Consider the following 21,762-nt stretch of genomic DNA (forward strand, 5'->3'; position numbering starts at 1 on the left):
TCAGGTATACAACATAATGATTCAACATTTATATACATCAAGAAATGTTTACCTTGATATGTGTAGTTACCACCTGTCACTATGCAAAGTTATGACAATATGATTGACTATTTTCCTTGTACTGCACTTTTCTTCCCTGTGACTTATTTCTTTAATAGTTAGAAGTTTGTGCCTCTTAATCCCCTTCACCTGTCTCACCCATCCCCCCTCTTCACCCCTCTAGCAACCACCTATTCTCTATGAAACTTTCTGTTTGTTTCTAGATTCCACATGTTAGTGAAATCATGATATTTATTGTCTTTTTCTGTCTGACCTATTTCACTTAGCATAATACCTTCTATGTCCATTCATGTTGTCAAAAATGGCAAGATTTCATTTCTCTCTATGCCTGAGTAACATTTCACTATATATATATATTATATGTATATTATATTATTATATTATATTATTATATTATATTATTATATTATTATTATTATATTATATTATTATATTATATATATATATCACATCTGTATCCATTCATCTATGCATGGACACTGATTGTTTCAGTATCTTGCTTGTTGTAAATAATGCTGCAAACCTCGGCTCCATCTTAAAGGCTAGCCAAGCCTCTGTGCTGATTCCGTTCTCACCCAGCAACATCCTGACACTATACTATACCATATCCTAATATGAAGAGAATGGTGTTTTTGTCAGGTCTGAATATTGGGATTAGTGGAAAGGTAGGTCTCCTAGTGTAAATCAGTAACTTGACATTACAAGTTGTAATCGAATATGTCTTTAGTTATTGTGGCAAATGGTATCATCCAAGTCACCCGCAATAATCTCCCTCATCTCACATGACCTTGATACTCCTCCCATCAAAAAGTGGGGTCTATATCCCTTTTCTGTTTTTTTTTAATTTATTTATTTATGATCGTCATACAGAGAGAGAGAGAGAGAGGCAGAGACACAGGCAGAGGGAGAAGCAGGCTCCATGCACCGGGAGCCCGACGTGGGATTCGATCCCGGGTCTCCAGGATCGCGCCCTGGGCCAAAGGCAGGCGCCAAACCGCTGTGCCACCCAGGGATCCCTATATCCCTTTTCTTGAATCTAGAACAACCTTAGCGATTTGGTTGTAACTGGTAGAAAGTAGTGGAAATGATGCCTAATCATTTTTAAGGTTATGTCAGAAAAGATTGTATAGCTTCCATTTGGTTCTCTTGAAATATTTGCTCCTAAAGCCTTTAGGAATGTAAGCTGTTCAACGGCCCTGAAGCCACCATGCTGTGAGGAAGCCCAAATTGACACACAAGGAGAGATCACATGAAAAGATCTTGAGATGCAGTAAACAGAGGGATGCCAGACCAGACCCCAGGGCCTAACCCCCCCAAGCCCTGGTCAGAAGACCCCACAGTGCATACCAGAGTAAATCTAAGGGTCTCACACCAACCAAGTTGAACCACCATTGTTCCTCCCCTCCTCAAGAGGCTTTTTTGCTGGCCAACCTATGCCCCTAAAGTAAAAGAAAGGAGGAAGAAGAAAGAAAAAGGAAGAACGAAAAGATAGAAAAACCACCAAATGTTCTCCAACCATAACCTTATAGCAAGCCAGCAGATAATCTAAAAACCTTAGGATATACTTCTATGCAGAAGTCAATTGAATTGGGTTTCTCGGGATCCCTGGGTGGCGCAGCGGTTTGGCGCCTGCCTTTGGCCCGGGGCGCGATCCTGGAGACCCGGGATCGAATCCCACGTCGGGCTCCCGGTGCATGGAGCCTGCTTCTCCCTCTGCCTGTGTCTCTACCTCTCTCTCTTTCTCTCTCTGTGACTATCATAAATAAATAAAAATTAAAAAAAAAAAGAATTGGGTTTCTCTCACTTGCAATTGAAGGAACCTTGACTGGTTCAAATATTTGCCTAACACAATGATTTGATCTCCCCCTTTGAGGTGGTTCTGGGGGAGATAGATGCAAGAAGATCCAAGGATTGATAATTCCACTTTAGCAAGTATTAGTCATGAGTTTTTGGCAAACAATAGACCAAAATCCGAATCAAGCTGTTTTAAGAAAATAAATAAGTAAAGGAATTTATTAGGCTCACATATGTGAAATATCATTGGGTAGAACTTCAGGAATGGCTGGGTGTAGGTGCTCAAATGTTATCACTAACAATTTCTCTTAACTTCACTTTCTTTTGTATCACTTCATTTTCATATTGTTGCTCTCATTGTGGAGGCAAAGATGGCCACCAATTTAGCAGCCCCAGCTGGAAGAAACCTCTTTCTCAGTTCCAGTAAGGCACCCATCTATTATACTCGTTAGCTCGAGAAGGATTATGTAGCTGTCATGGAAACAATCACTGTGGTCAAGGAGGTGCAGCACTCTGACTGGCCAAATCAGTGTCATACACCCACCTTAACACCTGGGTGCCTCAGCGGTTGAATGTCTGCCTCCGGCTCAGGGCATGATTCCAGGGTCCTGGAATCAAGTCCCACACTGGCCTCCCTGCAGTAAGCCTGCTTCTCCCTCTGCCTGTCTCTGACTCTCTCTCTGTGTCTCTCATGAATAAATAAATAAAATATTTAAAAAAACAAACAAAAAAAGGGCAGCCCGGGTGGCTCAGCGGTTTAGCGCCGTCTTCAGTCCAGGACGAGATCCTGGAGACCCAGGATCGAGTCCCACGTCAGGCTCCCTGCATGGAGCCTGCTTCTCCCTCTGCCTGTGTCTCTGCCCCTCTCTCTCTCTCTCTCTCTCTCTCTCTCTCTCTCTGTGTGTGTTTCTCATGAACAAATAAATAAAATCTTTTTTAAAATTTTTTTATTTTTTTCAAATAAATAAAATCTTAAAAAAAAAAAAGAGAGAGAAAAATTTCCTGGTCACCAACCCAGTGTGAAATGCAAAGCGCTGTGATCACTTCACAGAGGCATGATGGACCCCTACCCACCCCAAACTGGTTTACTATCATGACTGATGATGCCACACATGCACCATGAGGTAGAAAGAAATATATTACTCACATATTGAGACTTTCTAGAAGAGCATTTCAGATACTTAAGCTAGTCCAAAAATGGCTTCAGCAAAACAAAGGTGAGTGGTCCTGGGTTTTATGCTGCGTAGGAGGTGGAACTGGGTGAGTTTCACAGTCCCAGGCTAAGATTTTGTGTAGTTTGAACTTCACCTCTGGTGCCACATGGACTTCCCTATCAGCTTGCCCCCATGTGGGGCCGAAGGGGTAAAATGGAGGTGAGGATTGAAAATTATCAGTGGTGAGCATCCAAACTGGAGTGAGACGATTTATTACACAGGGCCATCTCTCAGATTCAGTCCAGTTTTCTGGTTGTGATAGACTCAATGTAGTAACATCTCACCCATTAAGTAATGAAACAAACAGGAATTCTTTCCCTGCTGGTTATAATTTGAAAACACTATTCTTACTTGCCCCTCAATATTTATGCCTGTAACATATGGAGAGGTGTGCAGATATAGTTTCTTTCCAGAAAGAGAGTAAAGTGGTTGTTACACAACCATGAATACACAGCGAGTCAGTCTTTACTTCGTACCAAGGCACCTAGCCCAAGTGAGAGACGCTTTATTTGTTCTCCTTCCCTGTCCTACCCCGTCTCCATCTCTTATATCCTCTCTACCCTCTCCAGATTCATTCTCAAGCCCAGCCATAGGGCTTTGGTGTCAGCCCAGTGGTAAATGGGTGGCTGCAGTTGGTCCTGACTCTGTTTTACTGGGTAGGCTTTAAGCCTTTCAGAATGGAACAATGTAAAAAAAAAAACTAGACCTTTTTCTTGCTTATCTTGGTCACCTTTTATTTTTTTTTTAAATTTTTTTTTTTTTATGATAGTCACAGAGAGAGAGAGAGAGAGAGAGAGAGGCAGAGACACAGGCAGAGAGAGAAGCAGGCTCCATGCACCGGGAGCCCGACGTGGGACTCGATCCCGGGTATCCAGGATCGCGCCCTGGGCCAAAGGCAGGCGCCAAACCGCTACGCCACCCAGGGATCCCTTGGTCACCTTTTACAAGCATAACTGTCATAAATGCCATTATTTTGCTCACAGGATATATTATTTTACCTATTTATTTTTTGCCAGAAAAATCTACATGAGTTTACTGTCATTCAAATATTTCAAATAAAAAGGGAACGTAGCAATAGGCTCAGAGTAGTATGAAAAAAAAAAAAAAACAAACCCCTGCAGGTTCATGTTCCTCTATTTACATCTGGGAGCAGGCTCTCCCTGATAATTAGGCATAGGTGCTGCGCTTGTCGGATGTCCCCTTTGCAGGTGCAGCCCTGGGCACACTTGGCACAGTCCATTGGCAGCAAATGCATCTCTGTAAGAAGAGCTATTGCATTCTTACAGGAGATGCATTTGCATTCTTTGCATTTGCAGGAACTGGCACAGGTGGAGGAGCCACCGGTGGAGAGGGAGCAATTGGGGTCTATTTTGGGGTCCAATGCAAGTGGTAAAGAGAGGCCCTCGGGCTGGCTGGAGGTATGGTGGTCCACAAGGTATATTTCACTAGCTTTTATCTTACCAGTGACCTTTTCTCCACTAGGAAGATGGAGGAAGGAAAAAGTGAGTAAAAGAAAGATCACGTTCTATTATATATTAAAGAAATATGGCTAACTTAGAGGATAGAATGCAAACCTTTTTTTTTTTAAGATTTTATTTATTTCATCATGAGAGACACAGAGAGAGAGAGAGGCAGGCTCCATACAGGGAGCCTGACGTGGGCCTTGATCCCGGGTCACCAGGATCAGGCCCTGGGCTAAAGGTGGGGCTAAACCGCTGTGCTACCCAGGCTGCCCTGTCTTTTTCTTTTAAAACCAAAAACCAAATTCAAAGAATTCTTATAGTAAAGGAGGCAGTAAACCCCCAGGAGTACATGTTCATAGTAGTCTGTGGCATAGTGGAAATGTGAGAAACCCTGTATTATTTCTAACAGTTTGTTTATTTATTTATTTTAAAGATTTTATTTATTTACTCATGAGAGATACAGAGAGAGAGGCAGAGACACAGGCAGAGGGAGAAGCAGGCCCCATGCAGGGAGCCTGATGTGGGACTCGATCCCGGGACCCCAGGATCACACCCTGGGCCAAAGGCAGGAGCCCAACTGCTGAGCCACCCAGGCATCCCGATTTCTAACAGTCTTAACTGGTGTTCCATTAACAGTTTAGTAGTTAGTAGGATTGGAGGGAGAAGGGCAGACAGCCCTTTATTGGAGGCTTGAGGTAGATAAGGTTGAGGGAAGAAGGGGAGGCACCAAATGTAATTGCTAATCTGTCTGTGGCAAACCTTGTTGGTCGCCAACCCAGTTCCCCTTCCCTTCCCTGATTTCGTTCAGGAGTCCAAGGCAGCTGTCTACTTGGGAGAAGACTGGTTAGAGAGGAGAGACCCCTTCCATCCCCTCTGGAGGTGACTCTTGATTCGTCTTAAGGGCTTTCATAGTAATCCTATATCTCTTCCACCGATTGGTTCAGCGATGGACACGTGATGCAAGTTTAGTCAATGAGATATTTGTCTGAGGACAGCTTTATGGAAAACTCCCCCATCTTAATAAATGATACTTTCTCCTTCAGGATGGCTCTGCCCGCATGTGGGGGCCAGATCTGGGGCAGCCATGAGGGGGCAGCGGCAAAACCAGAGGATGACTGAGGAGAGGAGACACTTGAGCTCTTGGGGATGTTCTGGAGACACTTGATTAACCTGGAGCTGCTTCCCACCCAGACTTCCTACTCTGAGAGACAGTATATCTCTTTTTGCATTAAATGCTTTTGTGTTGGGTCTTCTATTACTCATCGGTTAGTGTGATTCCTCAGATTTACATAGTATTTAACAATAGCCTTTTTTTTTTTAAGATTTTTTATTTATGTCATAAGAGACAGAGCGACAGAGAGAGAGAGGCAGAGACACAGGCAGAGGGAGAAGCAGGCTCCATGCAGGAAGCTCAACGTGGGACTCCATCCCGGGACTCCAGGATCATGCCCTGGGCCGAAGGCAGGTGCCAAACCACTGAGCCACCCAGGGATCCCCAGTATTTTGCAGATTTCCATCCCTCATATGTTGCTTCAGGTGATCTTCACGGAAACTCTGGGGAGGTAGGGAAGACATGTCACAGACAAGAACACTGATGCTCAGAGAGTAGGGGGAGGGGTGGCTCTATAAGCAAGTCTAGGGCTTTTCATCCAAGCACATGGGAATTTCAGGAGTGTTGTCAAATAGTGTGAGTGGGGTAATTTGCTAGAAACTTCTGGGAGGGAAGGAGAGAGGGCACTGCTGGAAGCAAATTTCTCTCGCTTTATATTTGCCTCAGGCCAGCTCAGATGGACTTTCCAGGGATGTTTTTCTTAATGCTGGCCTTTTCTTTATCCCTGCTCTGTGTGTGCCAAGTTAACAGCTTACTTAGCTTAGCCTCCAGGGTTTACTGCTCTTGGAAGATGTGATTCATGGGACTTCCTTTATTTCAGGCTCAATGAAAAGCGGAATTCTTTCTCTGGGGCCCAGTTTCTTTGATTTTCCTGATAACATTTCGACTTCCTTTATAGAGGGGATAGGACGGAACCCAGTTTTTTGACTTTCATCTGGACCAATCCTTTTCCAGATTTCCTTTCTCATCCTCCTCCAGCATGTGCTGCTCCACACTTCCGTTGGCCTCGGACCTTTTGTATGTTTCTCCTGTTTTGTCCTTTTCTTTGATTGTGTCACAGTTCTTGTTTACTGGGTCTCTATTCTCTCATTGATTCTCATCTATTTTTCCCTTCTTACTATCTTTCTCTCTCGCCACCCACCCTCCGCCACCCCAAGCCCTACATTTTATTTTATTTTATTTCATTTCATTTTATTTTATTTTTTTCAAGCCTTACATTTTAAATCCAACACCCTCCCTTTCTTTCTGGTCCCTGTCTCACCTTCCCCTCCTCTTTATCTTTCTGACTTTTGAGTCTACTTGATGACTCTTCCTGACTATGAATAGAGTTTTTATTTTTTAGACTTGGAAATCCTTACAAAGTCACCCCCAGAAACTCAATGGAAATAATTTTTTAGAATTAATTTTAAAAGATTCTTCTATTTATTCATTTGAGAGAGAGAGAGAGGGAGAGAATGAGGGACAGCATGAGCAGGAGGGTCAAAGAGAGAGGGAGCAGATTCCCTACTGAGCAGGGAGCCTGATGTGGGACTCGATCCCAGGATCCTGAGATCATGACCTGAGCTGAAGGCAGATGCTTAACAGAATAACCCAGGCACCCCAGAAATCATTTTTAAAGTTTCAGCTTGGGGGTGTTCGGCTGGCTCAGTCAGAGGAGCATGTGAGTCTTGATCTTGGGGTCATGAATTTGAGTCCCATGTTGGATGTGGAGATTACTTAAATAAAACTTAAAAAAAAGTTTCAGGGGTGCCTGGGTGGCTCAGTCAGTTAAGTGTCCACTCTTGGTTTCAGTTCACATCATGACCTTAGAGTCCTGGGATTGAGCCCCAAGTCAGGCTCCATGCTCAGCACTCAGTGAAGAGTCAGCTTAAGGATTCTTTCCCTCTCCCTCTGCCCCTCTCATGATCCCTCTCTGTCTCTCTCTAAAATAAATAAATCTTTATTTATTTTTTAAAAGATTTATTTATTTATTTATTTATGATAGAGAGAGAGAGAGAGAGAGAGAGGCAGAGACACAGGAGGAGGGAGAAGCAGGCTCCATGCTAGGAGCCTGACATGGGACTCGATCCCGGGTCTCCAGGATCATGCCCAGGGCTGAAGGCAGCGCTAAACCGCTGAGCCATCCAGGGATCCCCTAAATAAATCTTTTTTTTTTTTTTTAAGTTTCAGTTTGATTTTAATTAGTTCTTTTTTTTTAAGCGAGAGAGGAAGAAAGAGTGTGAACACGTGGGGGGAGGGGCAGAGAAAGAGGGAGAGAGAACCTCAGACTCAACGCTCAGTGTGAACCTGACACAGGGTTTAATCTCATGACCCAAGATCATGACCTGAGCCAAAATCAAAAGTCAGACGGTTAAGCAACTGAGCCACCCAGGATCCCCTTAATTAGTTCTTAGTATAATGCTGTCATTAAAGCCAAGAGGTAAATTTTCTCTTTGGTAGATTGCTACAGAAGTCCAATGCAAAGAATGGTTGGGATTTAGGGATGTTGAAGAGCGCACATACTGTTGGATCACATAATTAACATTTTTAAAGAAGGACAGGAAATCAAAGCACTGGGAAACCCTTAAAGGCAAAATGGAAGTGGCAGTCACTACGCAGCCTATCTCTTCCTACATCTGTCTTCTTTCCTGTCCTGGAGTATTTTCTTTCCATATCTCAAAGGATTTTAGAATTGGTATGTCTTGGAAATCAACCCCTTCTTTTTACAGAAGAAACTGAGGCCCAGACAGGTGGCACATGTCACCCACAGTTGCAGTAAGAGAGTGGAAGATTCCTGACTGGAACCAGGTTGGCTTGTTTCTGTGTAAAACTGATTTTTTTTTTTAAAATATCTTATTTATTTATTTGAGAGTGAGCAAGTGTGAGAGAGAGAGAGACAGAGAGAGGCAGAGAGAGCGCATGCTTGGACAGGGGGTGGGGGCAGAGGGAGAGGCAGAAGTAGACTCCCCAGTGAGCACGGAGCCCCACGTGGGGCTCCATTCCAGGACTCTGGTTTCAGGACCTGAGCTGAAGGCAGACCATAATGGCCTGAGCCACCCAGGTGCCCCAAACTGCTTCATTTTTAATAAATATGTGGCACAGTCATTAAAAACCATAAAAGAACATTGAAAAGTACAAAGAAGGGATCCCTGGGTGGCGCAGCGGTTTAGCGCCTGCCTTTGGCCCAGGGCGCAATCCTGGAGACCCGGGATCGAATCCCACATCGGGCTCCCGGTGCATGGAGACTGCTTCTGCCTCTCTCTCTCTCTCTCTCTGTGACTATCATAAATAAATAAAAATTTAAAAAAAAGTACAAAGAAGAAAGCAAATCATTACCCCAAATTCAACCGCCTATAGATAGCCTGTGGTAATAGGATGAATTATTTTAATAGGTTTTCTATTTCCGTAGAATTAGCTCTATTAGGAACAAAGAACACTTATTTAGTGCGACATGTAGTTTCTCATTAGATCCTGGGATCTAATGAAATCTAAAATTATCTTACAATTACCATATTTTCTCTTCATCTTGCAGGGCACACACTGTTTATTACTTTGCCGATGGTCCCCTACCTAGGAACTAACTAATCCACATAATGGTGTATTATTCCCTTGAGAAATTGTTGAATTCGATTTGCACACATTTTATTATCTTTGTAGCTCTATTTATAAATTAGAGTGGTGCCCAGTTTCTCTCTCTCTCTCTCCCTGCGTTTGCCAGGTTTTGGTATCAGGGTTGTTTGCTTCCAAAAGCAGCCGAGAGACTCTTGGTGCGTTGCTTTCATGAGTTAAAATTTTTAATTAAAAAATAATAATAATGGGATCCCTGGGTGGCGCAGCGGTTTGGCGCCTGCCTTTGGCCCGGGGCGCGATCCTGGAGATCCTGGATCGAATCCCACATCGGGCTCCCGGTGCATGGAGCCTGCTTCTCCCTCTGCCTATGTCTCTGCCTCTCTCTCTCTCTCACTGTGTGCCTATCATAAATAAATAAATAAAAATAAATAAATAAATAAGAACCACCAACTCTAAGCTAAGCATGCATTTTTTAAGTACTCTAATGACCCTCTTGGGGCTTCTGGGTCCCTATTGTGAGGTCCTACCTAGCTGAATCACGTGTGTGCGACCATTTGAGATGTTTGCTAGTTAAGTCCCAGGTCACAGTGCATCCACTAATGGCTTGGGGAACGCTCACAGTAACTTAAAACCTTCTCCTATCGGGGAGTCTCGAAATACATGCCTCTCCTTTTCTCTGTAAGTATTATCCTGGGGGCCGCCTGGGTGGCTCAGCAGTTGAGCGCCTACTTTCGGCCCAGGGCGTGGTCCTGGAGACCCGGGATCAAGTCCCATATCTCCATGCAGGGAGCCTGCTCCTCCCTCTGCCTGTGTCTCTGCCTCTCTCATGAATAACTAAATAAAATCTTCTCTTTTTTTTTTTAAGATTTTATTTGTTTATTCATAGATACAGAGAGAGAGAGGCAGAGACACAGGCAGAGGGAGAAGCAGGCTCCATGCAGGGAGCCCGATGTGGGACTCGATCCCGGGTCTCCAGGATCACACCCTGGGCTGCAGGCAGCGCCAAACCGCTGCGCCACCGGGGCTGCCCCAACTAAATAAAATCTTAAAAAAAAAAAAGAAAAAAGAAAAAAAGTAGTATTCTGGAAAAAAAACCCTAAAGAATGATTTTGGTCTTTTTCTTGTAGAATCCATTCTTCTTCTTTTCTTCCTTTTTTTTTTTTTTGGTAGAATCCATTCTTGTAACTAAGTTAAAAAAAAAAAAACAAAGCAAAACATAATACCAATCTAAGTTTCCCTCGCTTCCCAAAGCAGCCCGAAGTCCCTGGATCCGCGGCCACGTAGGAGCCTCCGGCGGCGCAGAGGCTGCAGTCCCCGGGGACAGGCGGCGGCGGCGGCGGAGGCGGAGGCGGGGCCGCGCGCGTGCGCTCTCGTCCTCCAAGTCTGGGCAGAAGCCGGGTCCCGAGGAGCGGTCGGTCCGTCCCTCGAGGACAGGTTGCCTCCGGCGTTGCGGGCGGGGCGCGGCTGCGGCTCCTCCCCTGCTCGGCTGCGGCCGGGGGCGGGGGCGGGGGCGGGGGCGGGGGCGGGGGCGGGGGCGGGCGCCGGCGGAGGGGGTGGCGGCTGCGGCCCGGGGAGCGCCCGGGGAGGGCCCGGAGTCTTTCCACGTTTGCAAGCGCCGCGGCGCGCCCAGCTCCGACCCGCGCCCCGCGAGCTCCGCGCGCCTTCGCCGCCCCCGCGCCCCCCGCGCCCCTCGCGCCCCCCGCGCCCTCCTCGCCCCCGCGATGGCGCTCAGGGCCCGGGGCCGACGGCCGCCGCCGCCGCCGCTGCTGCTGCTGCTGCTGCTCTGGGTGACCGGGCAGGCGGCGCCCGTGGCGGGCCTGGGCCTGGACGCGGAGCTGCAGGTCGAGCGGCGCTCCGTGCCCGACGAGTGCCCGCGCACCGTGCGCAGCGGCGACTTCGTGCGCTACCACTACGTGGGCACGTTCCCCGACGGCCAGAAGTTCGACTCCAGGTACCGGGCCTCCGCCGCAGCGGCGCCCGCCCCCCGCTCCCCGCTCCCCGCTCCCCGGGCAGGCCTCGCCCTCCCGCCGGCCCTCCCCCGGCCCCGCCCCCGCGAGCCCCGCGCCCCTCCTTCCCCGCCTCCCTCCCCCTCCGCGCTCGGAGACCCTACATCCCGGGTGACCCTACCTGCGCGGCCCTGGTCCGCCCGCCCGGGGTCGAGCCTCCCATAGGACCGGGCCCAGAGGGGTGGGAACACGTCCCGGCCTTCCTGTCCTCCCAGCGCGGCCACACAGGGCGAAATCGGCCCCTCTGCAAACACCCCCCCACACCGCCCACCCCAAGAGTGAATGTTGATGTCTGTCTGCCACCTCCCTTTACGGGCCCTTCCACGGGCCCCTTGAGCCAGGTGATGCCTCTCGCAGTACATGATGGTGATGACGATGACGGTGGTGATGAGCTGCCGATGACAGAGCCGTTAACGTTTGTGGAGCTATTGCCCTGAGCCAGGGTAGCGAGTGCTCTCCCTACAATGAACTTATTCAGGTCTTACAACAGATCCCTTAGTAGGTACCATTATGTTGCCACTGAGGTGACTTGAGGCCACTGGGGCTAGGGAACTTGTTTGAGTGGAGCCCGACCGGAAAACCCTGACAGTCCAAGGCCAGAGCCTGTGCCTGCTGGTACTACTGCCCTTCGTTTCTTGGCTCTTGGGCTTGGGGTGGTCCAGAGCAGGTCTCTCAACTTTGCCCTGGGGCCCTGGAGTATGCCCAGGATTCCTTCTCTCCTCTCTGCCCCAAGATCACACACCAATACCTGTCCCCAGCCTCTCTCCAGTTGAGCGTTAGGGTTAGGAGACCTCTTCCTCCAGCTACCCTCTGCTCTCCTCCTCCCCGAGGCTTTGTTACCAGCCCAGGTCTGTGCCTGCGCCTCTCTCCATCAGTGACCAGTCTAGGCAAAGACAGCGTTTGTTGAGCCTCTGCTGTGTGCCCTCCGCTGACGGAGGCTCACTCCAGAAGTTACCTTCCTAAAGATTCTTGTCGCCTCTCTTGCCTTTTTTGGAAATTTCAGACAATGAATATCCAAAAGCTGTTTAGCATGCTAAGTGGTACATAGCAAGTGCTTAGAAATGGTCTGTTGTTTCAGTTCCCTTTTTTTTTTTTTTTTTAAAGATTTTCTTTATTTTTTCAAGAAACAGATAGGCAGAGACACAGGCAGAGGAAGAAGCAGGCTCCATGCTGGAAGCCAGAGGTGGGACTCGATCCCAGGTCTCCAGGGTAACACCCTGGGCCGAAGGCAGTGCTAAACCGCTGAGCCACTCGGGCTGCCCTCTGTTGCTTTTTTATTTTATTTTTTATTTTTTTATTTTAAAAAATTTTTTATTTATTTATGATAGTCACACACACACACACACACACACAGAGAGAGAGAGGCAGAGACACAGGCCGAGGGAGAAGCAGGCTCCATGCACCGGGAGCCCGACGTGGGATTCGATCCCGGGTCTCCAGGATCGCGCCCCGGGCCAAAGGCAGGCGATAAACCGCTGCGCCACCCAGGGATCCCCTCTGTTGCTTCTTTAAAACAGCTTTATGTATCATTCACATGCCATACAGTTCACCCATTTAAGGCATACAGTTTGGTGGTTTTTAGTATATTCATAGATTTGTGCAACTATCACAACTATCTAATTCTAGAAAATTCTCATCACTCCCAAAAAAGGCTGGACCCATTAGCACTCACTCTCCTCCCCTCCGTCAGTCACCACTAATCTACTTTATGTCTTTATGTGGAATCATAATTTCTGGTGTTTTGTATCTGGATTTTTTCCATTAACGTGATATTTTCAGGGTTCATCCATGTACTAGTACTGCATTCCTTTTTCTGGTTATATAATATTCCGCTCGATGTGCCATATATTGTTTGTCCACCAGTTGATGGTCATTTGCATTGCTTATACTTTTTGGCCAATGAACATTTATGTACCGGGTTTTGTGTGGATATATGCTTTTCTTTCTGTTGGATATGTACCTAGCAGTGGAATTGCTGGGTCCTATGGTAATTGTTTAATTTTTTTTTAATTGTTTAATTTTTTAAGGAACTGCCAAACTGTATTCCAAAGTGGCTTAACCATTTTACACTTTCACCGGCAACGTATGAGTGAGTGGTCCTAGTTCTCCACATTCTTCCCCAACAACTGTAATTGTCTATCTTTTTTATTCTAGCTCTAGCTATCCTAGTAGGTGAGCAGTGGTGTCTCGTTGTGGTTTTGGTTCACATTTCCCTCATGACTAAAGATGTCGAGCATCTTTTTATGTGTTTATTGGCCATTTGTATACCTTCTTTTATTTGCTTCTTTAGTTAGAAATAAGGAAGAATTTCCTGCTTGTGCTGTTGGTAATTAATAATTCCCACTAAAACAAGCTGTGTGATTGTTTTCTACCCTCTAGTTGTGGCAGCCACTGTGAGGCAGTGTGGGACAATGGAAGACATCATCACTACCATCCATTCAGCAAATGTGTGTGTAGTGTCTGCCCCAGAAGATGGTATCTTTCCCTGTCCCTACAGCTTATAGTCCGATTACATAATGTGATATGTACAGAAACAATAATAGCATACACTTTGGTCTCTCATATAGAGTTTACACAGTTTTTACCATGTACCTTTTGATGTATGAATTCATTTACTCTCAAATTCATTTAACCTCACAAGACAATGAAGGAGGTACGTCAACAACAAATGAAGAAACCAAGGCTCAGAAAGTTCAAGTAATGTGCTCAAAGGACCTGGCTACTAAGTTGTAGAGTGAGGCTTTGAATTTAGGCAGTGTAGCACCAGTCTATGGTTTGAGGTTCATGGTCGGGGTGTGTGTGTGTGTGTGTGTGTGTGTATATGGCAAGGAGCTGTGGAAACACACAGAAAGCTTAACTATTTGTCGTAAGGGGTTGGAGAGAGGGAGAGTGGTCAAGATGGAGTTATAGGATTGCAAGGATAAGACTGAAGTTGATTAAAACTGACCAGGGCTGGAGTGCCTGGGTGGCACAGGTGGTTAAACTTCTGACTCTTGGTTTCAGCTCAGGTCCTGATCTCAGGGTCAGGAGATGAAGCCCCACGTAGGGCTCCACGTTCAGCTTGGAGTTGATTTGAGATTCTCTTTCCCTCTCCCTAACCCCCTCTTACGCATGCTCTGTCCCTCTAAAATAAATAAATCTTTTTTAAAAATTTAAAAATTAAAAAAAAAAAGGGGATCCCTGGGTGGGTCAGTGGTTTAGCGCCTGCCTGTGGCTCAGGGCGCGATCCTGGAGTCCCAGGATCGAGTCCTGTGTCGGGCTCCCGGCATGGCCCTGCTTCTCCCTCTGCCTGTGTCTCTGCCTCTCTCTCTCTCTGTCTATCATGAATAAATAAATAAATAAATCTTAAAAAAAATTTTTTGACCAGGGCTGAGCTGAGAGGTGAAGGCTGTAGAGGGAAGAAATGATGTGCTGGTGGAGGGAAGAGCCAATGTAGAGGCCTGGCAGTGGGAGCGTTGTGTTGGAGGATGTGAAAGCTGTTCACTATGGCCTGAGTTTAGAGTGAGAGTAGGAGAGTGACCAACAGGGTAAAGGAGAGGCCAGAGGAGGCTGGAGAGGAAGACTTGGGCCCAACTTTGAGAGATCTTTTCAGCTTGGCTCTGGAATTTGGATTTTATCTAGGAAAAGGGAAAGCCATTGAAGGGTTTTATTTTATTTTTTTAAGATTTTATTTATTCATGATAGAGAGAGAGAGAGAGACAGAGACACAGGCAGAGGGACTCCATACCGGGAGCCCAACGTGGGACTCAATCCCGGGACTCCAGGATCGCGCCCTGGGCAGAAGGCAGGCACTAAACTGCTGAGCCACCCAGGGATCCCCATTAAAGGATTCTAATCAGGGGGTTGAGAGATCAGACTTTCTGTGGCTTCAGTGTGGACAACTGAGTGGAAAGGGCAGGACACACAGTAGGTGTTTCGCTAACATGAGTTTTTCTCTAGGGCCTCCATTCCTTTGGGAATTTATGAAGCATGAAGGCACAACTATTCTATTCCTGCCCGAAGGGCTTAGGGGAGGAGAAATCTAAGGTATTTTGAGTTCTGGCTGCTGATTTGGAGGTTTTGCTCAGAAGAAAACAGCTGTCACCTTGACCAGAGTCATAAGCCACAAAGAGCTTCTCCTCTCATAGAGCTTTCTTCCTGAGTCTCTGCCTGGCATTTGGGAGCAGTTAGTATCTTTTCAGCTTATGGACATTTGCACTTGCCAGGAGGCCCAGCCCGATAGTTCTTGGCCACTGCCTTGGACCTGGTTTCATTTTATTTTGGAGCCTCCATGGCCTTGTTAAAATGCTCCTGTGGCTGCTGCTCCAGACAGAAAACAGCAGCTTCCCAGCTACAGTTTCCACGGGGCTCCTGCTCCCACTTTCCAGCTCTTGGGAGCTCTTTGTCAGCCATTCCCGATTCAGCTTTTTTCCATAGGGTTCCTAGCAAGTTCCATAGGGTTCCTAGCAAGAAAGGCAAGGGGGGCAGTCTGGACAGTCTTTCTGTTTGCTCTGTCTTCCTTCTAATGACTGAAATTGAATGTGTTCTTGTTAGCAGGCAGAGCTAGCATCCGGTCAGCATATTCACAGCCTCCAGGCTTGTCTGCAAGACGCTCAAGGTCCTGGTGGTCAGTAAATATTATTGTGTGCCTACCACATGCCTTGTTGGGTTGGATGCTCCGACACAGTGGTGTTCAAACTATACATGCATCACAGTCACCTGGAGAGCTTGTGCTACACAGTTCCTGAATCAGTAGGTCGGTCTGGGTGGGGCCTGAGAATGTATTTGGCTTTTCTAAGTTCCCAGGGGATGCTTTTGCTGCCGGTCTGAGGACCACACTCAGAACTATTGCTCTAAAACAATCAAAGACTTATGAAGAGAGGTCTGCTTAACTTTATATGTGTATTTAGTCATTTATTCATTCAACAAATATTTGTTGAGTATGTACTGTCAACACCTGGTGGGTATTGGAGAAAGGGGTGTTAAGGCTCACCCCTTCTGCAGGATTGGTTCTGAGAAGAGCCAGGGAGCCGGGCAGCACCCCCGATGGAGAAGTTAAGTGGTAACAGGGAGACTGGCCGGGTGGTGACATGGCTCACTTAGGCCAGGCGCTTTTACCCTGTGAATCTGCATAGCAGCTCCTCCTATGGAAAAGCTACGTGGGGGATCCCTGGGTGGCTCAGTGGTTGAGCGCCTGCCTTCGGCCCAGGGTGTGATCCTGGAGTCCCGGATCGAGTCCCAAATTGGGCTCCCTGCATGGAACCTGCTTCTCTCTTTGCCTCTCTCTCTCTGTGTCTCATGAATGAATAAATAAATAAAATCTTAAAAAAAGAAAAGAAAAGCTATGTGATAAAAGGGAAGTTGCTGCTTGTCTGTTAGTCCAGTGTGGCTGTGCCAACTTTAGGAAAAGAGCCTAGCCTCCAGGCAGTTCTTACTAGAGTATCTTGAGGCCATTGGCATGCTTGCTAAACACCCTTCAGGGGCACTTGGGTGGCTCAGTTGGTTAAACATCCGAGTCCTGGTTTTAGCTCAGGTCATAATCTCATAGGTGGTGAGATGAAGCCCTGTGTTGAGCCTGGTTGCTTGGGATATTTTTTCCCCCTCCTTCCCCCTCCTCCTCTGTTGCCACCCCCCATGCTTGCACGCTCTCTCTTCTTCTCAAATAAATAAATAAATAAAATCTTAAAGCCTGCTGTCTTTAAAACAACAGCAACAAAACACCTTGTGAAGATTCAATGGCATTGCTTTTTATTTTGTTTTATTTTATTTTTTTATTTATTCATGAAAGACACACACAGAGAGAGAGAGATAGAGAGGCAGAGACACAGGCAGAGAGAGAAGCAGGCTCCGTGCAGGGAGCCCGATGTGAGACTCAATCCCAGGACTCCAGGATCACGCCCTGGGCCAAAGGCAGGCGCTCAACCGCTGAGCCACCCAGGGATCCCCAGGCATTGCTTTGAATATTCAATTGTGGGTCATTGCAAGTGACTGCACATTCATATTGAGTATTTAATTTGGTTATATTTTACTGGCTGAGAACTTACGTAGAATAAGATCTATAAAGATCTAATATTTTAACTTGTGCAGTTGCTGAAAAACTAAGATCCACTACAGCATTAGAATGATTTCACTTTGCTTTGCAGTTTTTCTCATAATGATATCTTTTTTTTTAAAGAATTTTATTTATTTATTCATGAGAGACACAGAGAGAGAGAGAGAAAGAGAGGGGCAGAGACACAGGCAGAGGGAGAAGCAGGCCCCACGCATGGAGCCCGACGTGGGACTCGATCCTGGGTCTCCAGGATCACACCCCAGGCTTCAGGAGGCGCTAAACCGCTGTGCCACCGGGACTGCCCTCGTAATGATATCTTAATGTGCCAAAGACCATCGAGGCCAACGGCTCGCATCTCGGGGCCTGATCCTCTGTGGAGTTAGAATGGATGTGTTTCCCTCCTCTGCTCTTACTCCTTCCTCTCTTCTCTCTCACCTTCTTTCTCTGTTGCAACGTTCTTCTTTCCAGCTGGTAGCCCATAGCTAGTTTGCCACTTCATTATGGGCTTGCGTTTTCCGCTTGCCACGGCTCATTAGCAGTTGGACGAGGTGGTGGTTTGGGGGAAACAGTCTGGGAAGCCCAGAGTCACCTGTGACAGCACGTGGTGTAGGGAGAGAGGTGGGGAGCCAGAAAAGTCAGGTTTTTCAAGTCTGTACGTGAGCTCAGGCTCAGTGGTAGGACTCAGCCAGGAGAGGGTGTTGTATCTTACCTGGGTCATCTCAGAGCTGGGCTAACAGCTAGGGGGTGAGAGCCTGCTTTCGTGCGTTTCATGCAGGTTTCAGTCCCATCTACTGATGGCTCTGGCAGGACCACAGGCCGTCAAGCAGGCCCCAGGTGAGCCAGTCATCTGAGTTGGCCTAAGACAGGACAAAATCTCAGGCACCCCAAACATGGTTCCCATGCCCAGTGAGCTGCCTCTTTATTTTTTAAATTTATTTTTAGATTTTTTAAAAAGATTTTATTTATTTATTCATGATAGACATAGAGAGAGAGAGAGAGAGAGAGGCAGAGACACAGGCAGAGGGAGAAGCAGGCTCCATGCAGGGAGCCCGACGCCGGACTCGATCCTGGGACTCCAGGATCGCGCCCTGGGCTAAAGGCAGGCACTAAACCCCTGAGCCACTCAGGGATCCCGAGCTGCCTCTTTATTACCTTGCTTCCCCGCTGTTAGGAATTCTCAAAACATGGCACTCTCTTTCAAAGAATGAATTCAGTCTAACGTATGGCATCATGAATACAATTAATGATACTGTACTGTATACTAGAAATTTACCTATACTTTATTTATACTTGAAATTTACTGTCAGGGTAAACCTTAATTTACTATTAGGGTAAACCTCACCACAAAAAGAAAGAAAATGGGGCAGCCCCCGTGGCGCAGCGGTTTAGCGCCACCTGCAGCCTGGATCCTGGAGACCCAGGATCGAGTCCCACGTCAGGCTCCCTGCATGGAGCCTGCTTCTCCCTCTGCCTCTCTCTCTCTCTCTCTCTCTGCCTCTCTGAATAAATAAATAAATAAATAAATAAATAAATAAATAAATAAATAAATAAATAAATCTTTAAAAAACAAAAACAAAAAGAAATAAAATGGTAACTGTGTGAGGATATGTTAATTAGCTTGATTGTGCTGATTATTTCACACTGTATACATGTATCATACACATATACATATATCAAAATACCAGATTATACTCTTTAACTATATGCAATTTTTATTTGTCAATTATACCTCAGTAAAGATGGTGGGAAAGTATTGTATTAACATTTATTTGTCTAACCTGATTCTAAAACTGGCATATAGAGCAAGCTGATGTGTCCTCTCATCGCTGATCAGGACTTCAGTTCTAACCTCAGGGCAGTTTTCTCTCCCTTCTGAAATGGCCATTTCTCTTTTGTTTCTGGATCTGAGAACAAAATAATCTCAGCAACAAGTAGTATAAACACACATACATTTTTGTCAAAAGTTTTAAAGTTAATTAAAAAAATAGTACCATATATTTTGCATATATTCGGAGTTTTAAAAACCAGTTAAGTAATTCCATAAAGCTTAAAACTGTAGTCACCAAGCTGCTAGGAGTGGGGAAGGGGCTTGGAGTGGGGTGTAGCTGTAGCTTGGATGTTTTCAAGCTCCAGGCTTCCTTCTGCCCGGGCGCCTTCCACGCTGCACCTCTGTAGGCAGGGAGGCACACGGCTCTACCTGTGGCCAGGTCTCCTTTTGCTTCCCCTAGATTCTGTTTCTTCCCTACTATCTCAGATCCTACACTTCTCTTTCCATTCCGTCTTCCCAAATGTTGTTGCCAGCACTGGTCTCCTCTGTTTCCCTAAGTTGTGTTATTTTGTTTTTCTTTTTCATGAAGAGGAGCATAGGAACTTGGAGAAGGAATGGGCTTTGGGGACTCTAGGGAGGAAGTACGTTCAGTTTGACATATGTTCCTTTATTTTTAATTTATTTTTAATAGTTACTTATTTAGGTAATCTCTACACCCAATGTGGGGTTCAAACTCATGACCCCGAGATCAAGTTGCATGCTTTTCCAACTGAGCTAGCCAGGCTCCCCATGACATATGTCCTTTTAAAAGTTCAGGGGGATCCCTGCGTGGCTCAGCGGTTTGGCGCCTGCCTTTGGCCCAGGGCGCGATCCTGGAGTCCCGGGATCGAGTCCCATGTCGGGCTCCCGGTATGGAGCCTGCTTCTCCCTCTGCCTGTGTCTCTGCCTCTCTCTCTCTCTCTCTCTCTCTCTCTCTCTCTCTCTCTCTCTCTCTGTGTCTATCATAAATAAATAAATAAATCTTTAAAAACAAAAACAAGTTCATCCTCGGGGTGCCTGTGTGGCTCAGTGGTTGAGCTGTCTGCCTGTGGCTTGGGTCATGATCCTGGAGTCCTGGGTTCGAGTCCCACGTTGGGTTCCTTGCAGGAGCCTGCCTCTCCCTCTGCCTGTGTCTCTGTCTCTCTCTCTCTGTGCCTCATGAATAAATAAATAAAAATATGAATAAATAAATGAATGATTTATCATGAATGAATAAATAAATAAATAAATAATAAATAAAGTCCTAAAAATAAAACAAATAAAAAGTTCATCCTCACTACAGATTGAAACCTATGTTTAGAAATAGAGCCACGGGGGCGCCTGGGTGGCCCAGCTGGTTGAGCATCTGCCTTTGGCTTGGGCCCTGGTCAGGGCCTTGGGTTCCAGCCCCTGCATAGGGCATTCTGCTCAGGGGAGAGGCTGCCTCTCCTTCTCCCTCTGCTCCTCCTCCCCCACTTGTGCTCTCTCTCAAATAAATAAAATCTTAAAAAAAAAAAAAAGGAAAGAAAGAAACAGAGCCACAGTATTTATGCTTCAGGAATGCAGCCACAGAGGTAGTTACTCATCCTGGGGAATAAGCTGCAATCATGTGTGCTCATGGATAGGCAGTTTAATGACTTGGATATAATGGGTTTTATGTAATGTCTCCTGTCTTAGTGATCCTCGGCCTGGTAAACCTGAAGAGCATCGTCAGGGAGTGCTGCAGCCACTCTAATCACCGCCTTGGGGCAAGGGACAGTAAAAGTGTCAGGGACAGCAATAAAAGGGTTTATAGCAGTGAATGAGCAGGGGAGAAAAATAAGCTGATGGAGAGGAAACGGGGGTGGGGGGGTAGGGGTGGGGTGGGTGTTGAATGTGCTGGATGATTTCCGTTTACCTTTCCAGGTCTCCTCTCCACTGATCCACTTGCTTTTTGCCCTGTGAGGCTACACGTGCATAGTATGGGTTATATCTACGACCCGTCTGTTGGGTTGAGCCAGGGGGGCATCACCAGGAGATCAGAGGGAGGAGGGTGAGCTGGAGATCTTTTTTTCCTGTCTCCCTACCTGTAGAGCCTCCACCATCTGTGTCCCTAGACTGGAGGTCCTAGCTAAGCTTTGTCAGGTGGCCCTGAACCACCACCTTCTCTGCCCCTGGATCCTTCAAGCCCAGGTTTGACAGTAGCACTCCTGACTTGTCCCCAGAGGTACTTCATTGTCCCCTGTGTTCTCTGCACCCTGCACACTCCTTTACACTCCATTACACTTTCCTGGAGCGGCCTAGTTTGGGTGTATCATCTGTTTCTTGCAGGACGTCAGATGGGACATCTGCCGAAGGTGTAAATCAGCTAGATACTGGGACAGGCTCTATGAAGTGCTTATTCCAAAGCTTGCAGAAATGATTTTCATAACCGGTCCTGGGCTTGACGCTGTGTATGAATTTGTGCCAGTTGTGCTGATCAGCACAGATTTACTCATAGAGCAGAGAATGGCTAGTTTTGCAGATGGTCAGTTTTAAGCAGGAGATAAGACTAGTCTTGCATTGTAAGTTCTCACATTTTTTTAAATAGTTTTGCATTATTTTCTTTAAATAAACATTATGTGTTTTTTTATTTTTTATTTTTATTTATTTTTTTGTTTTTTTAATTTTTTTATTTTTTTTGTGTTTTTTTTTTTTTTAATTTTATTTATTTATTCATGAGAGACAGAGAGAGATAGAGAGGAAGAGACACAGGCAGAGGGAGAAGCA

The 21,762-nt window shown here is 46.3% G+C and overlaps 2 protein-coding genes across 6 annotated transcripts in view; both read left to right on the forward strand.

Moving 5' to 3' along the window:
• Window positions 1-21,762, forward strand: part of LOC129502831 (uncharacterized) — a 196,942-nt gene that overhangs the window by 57,315 nt on the left and 117,865 nt on the right. The gene's annotated exons all lie outside the window — the stretch shown is intronic.
• FKBP9 (FKBP prolyl isomerase 9) overlaps window positions 10,754-21,762 on the forward strand; it is a 41,686-nt gene continuing 30,677 nt past the window's right edge. The window contains exon 1 of the mRNA XM_055314642.1: window positions 10,754-11,142. Coding sequence (XP_055170617.1) covers window positions 10,913-11,142 — 230 coding nt within the window. The 5' untranslated portion in view covers window positions 10,754-10,912. The remainder of the gene's footprint in view (window positions 11,143-21,762) is intronic.

The sequence above is a fragment of the Nyctereutes procyonoides genome, unplaced genomic scaffold (assembly GCF_905146905.1).
Source record: "Nyctereutes procyonoides isolate TBG_1078 unplaced genomic scaffold, NYPRO_anot_genome, whole genome shotgun sequence".
Taxonomy (NCBI): Eukaryota; Metazoa; Chordata; class Mammalia; order Carnivora; family Canidae; genus Nyctereutes; species Nyctereutes procyonoides.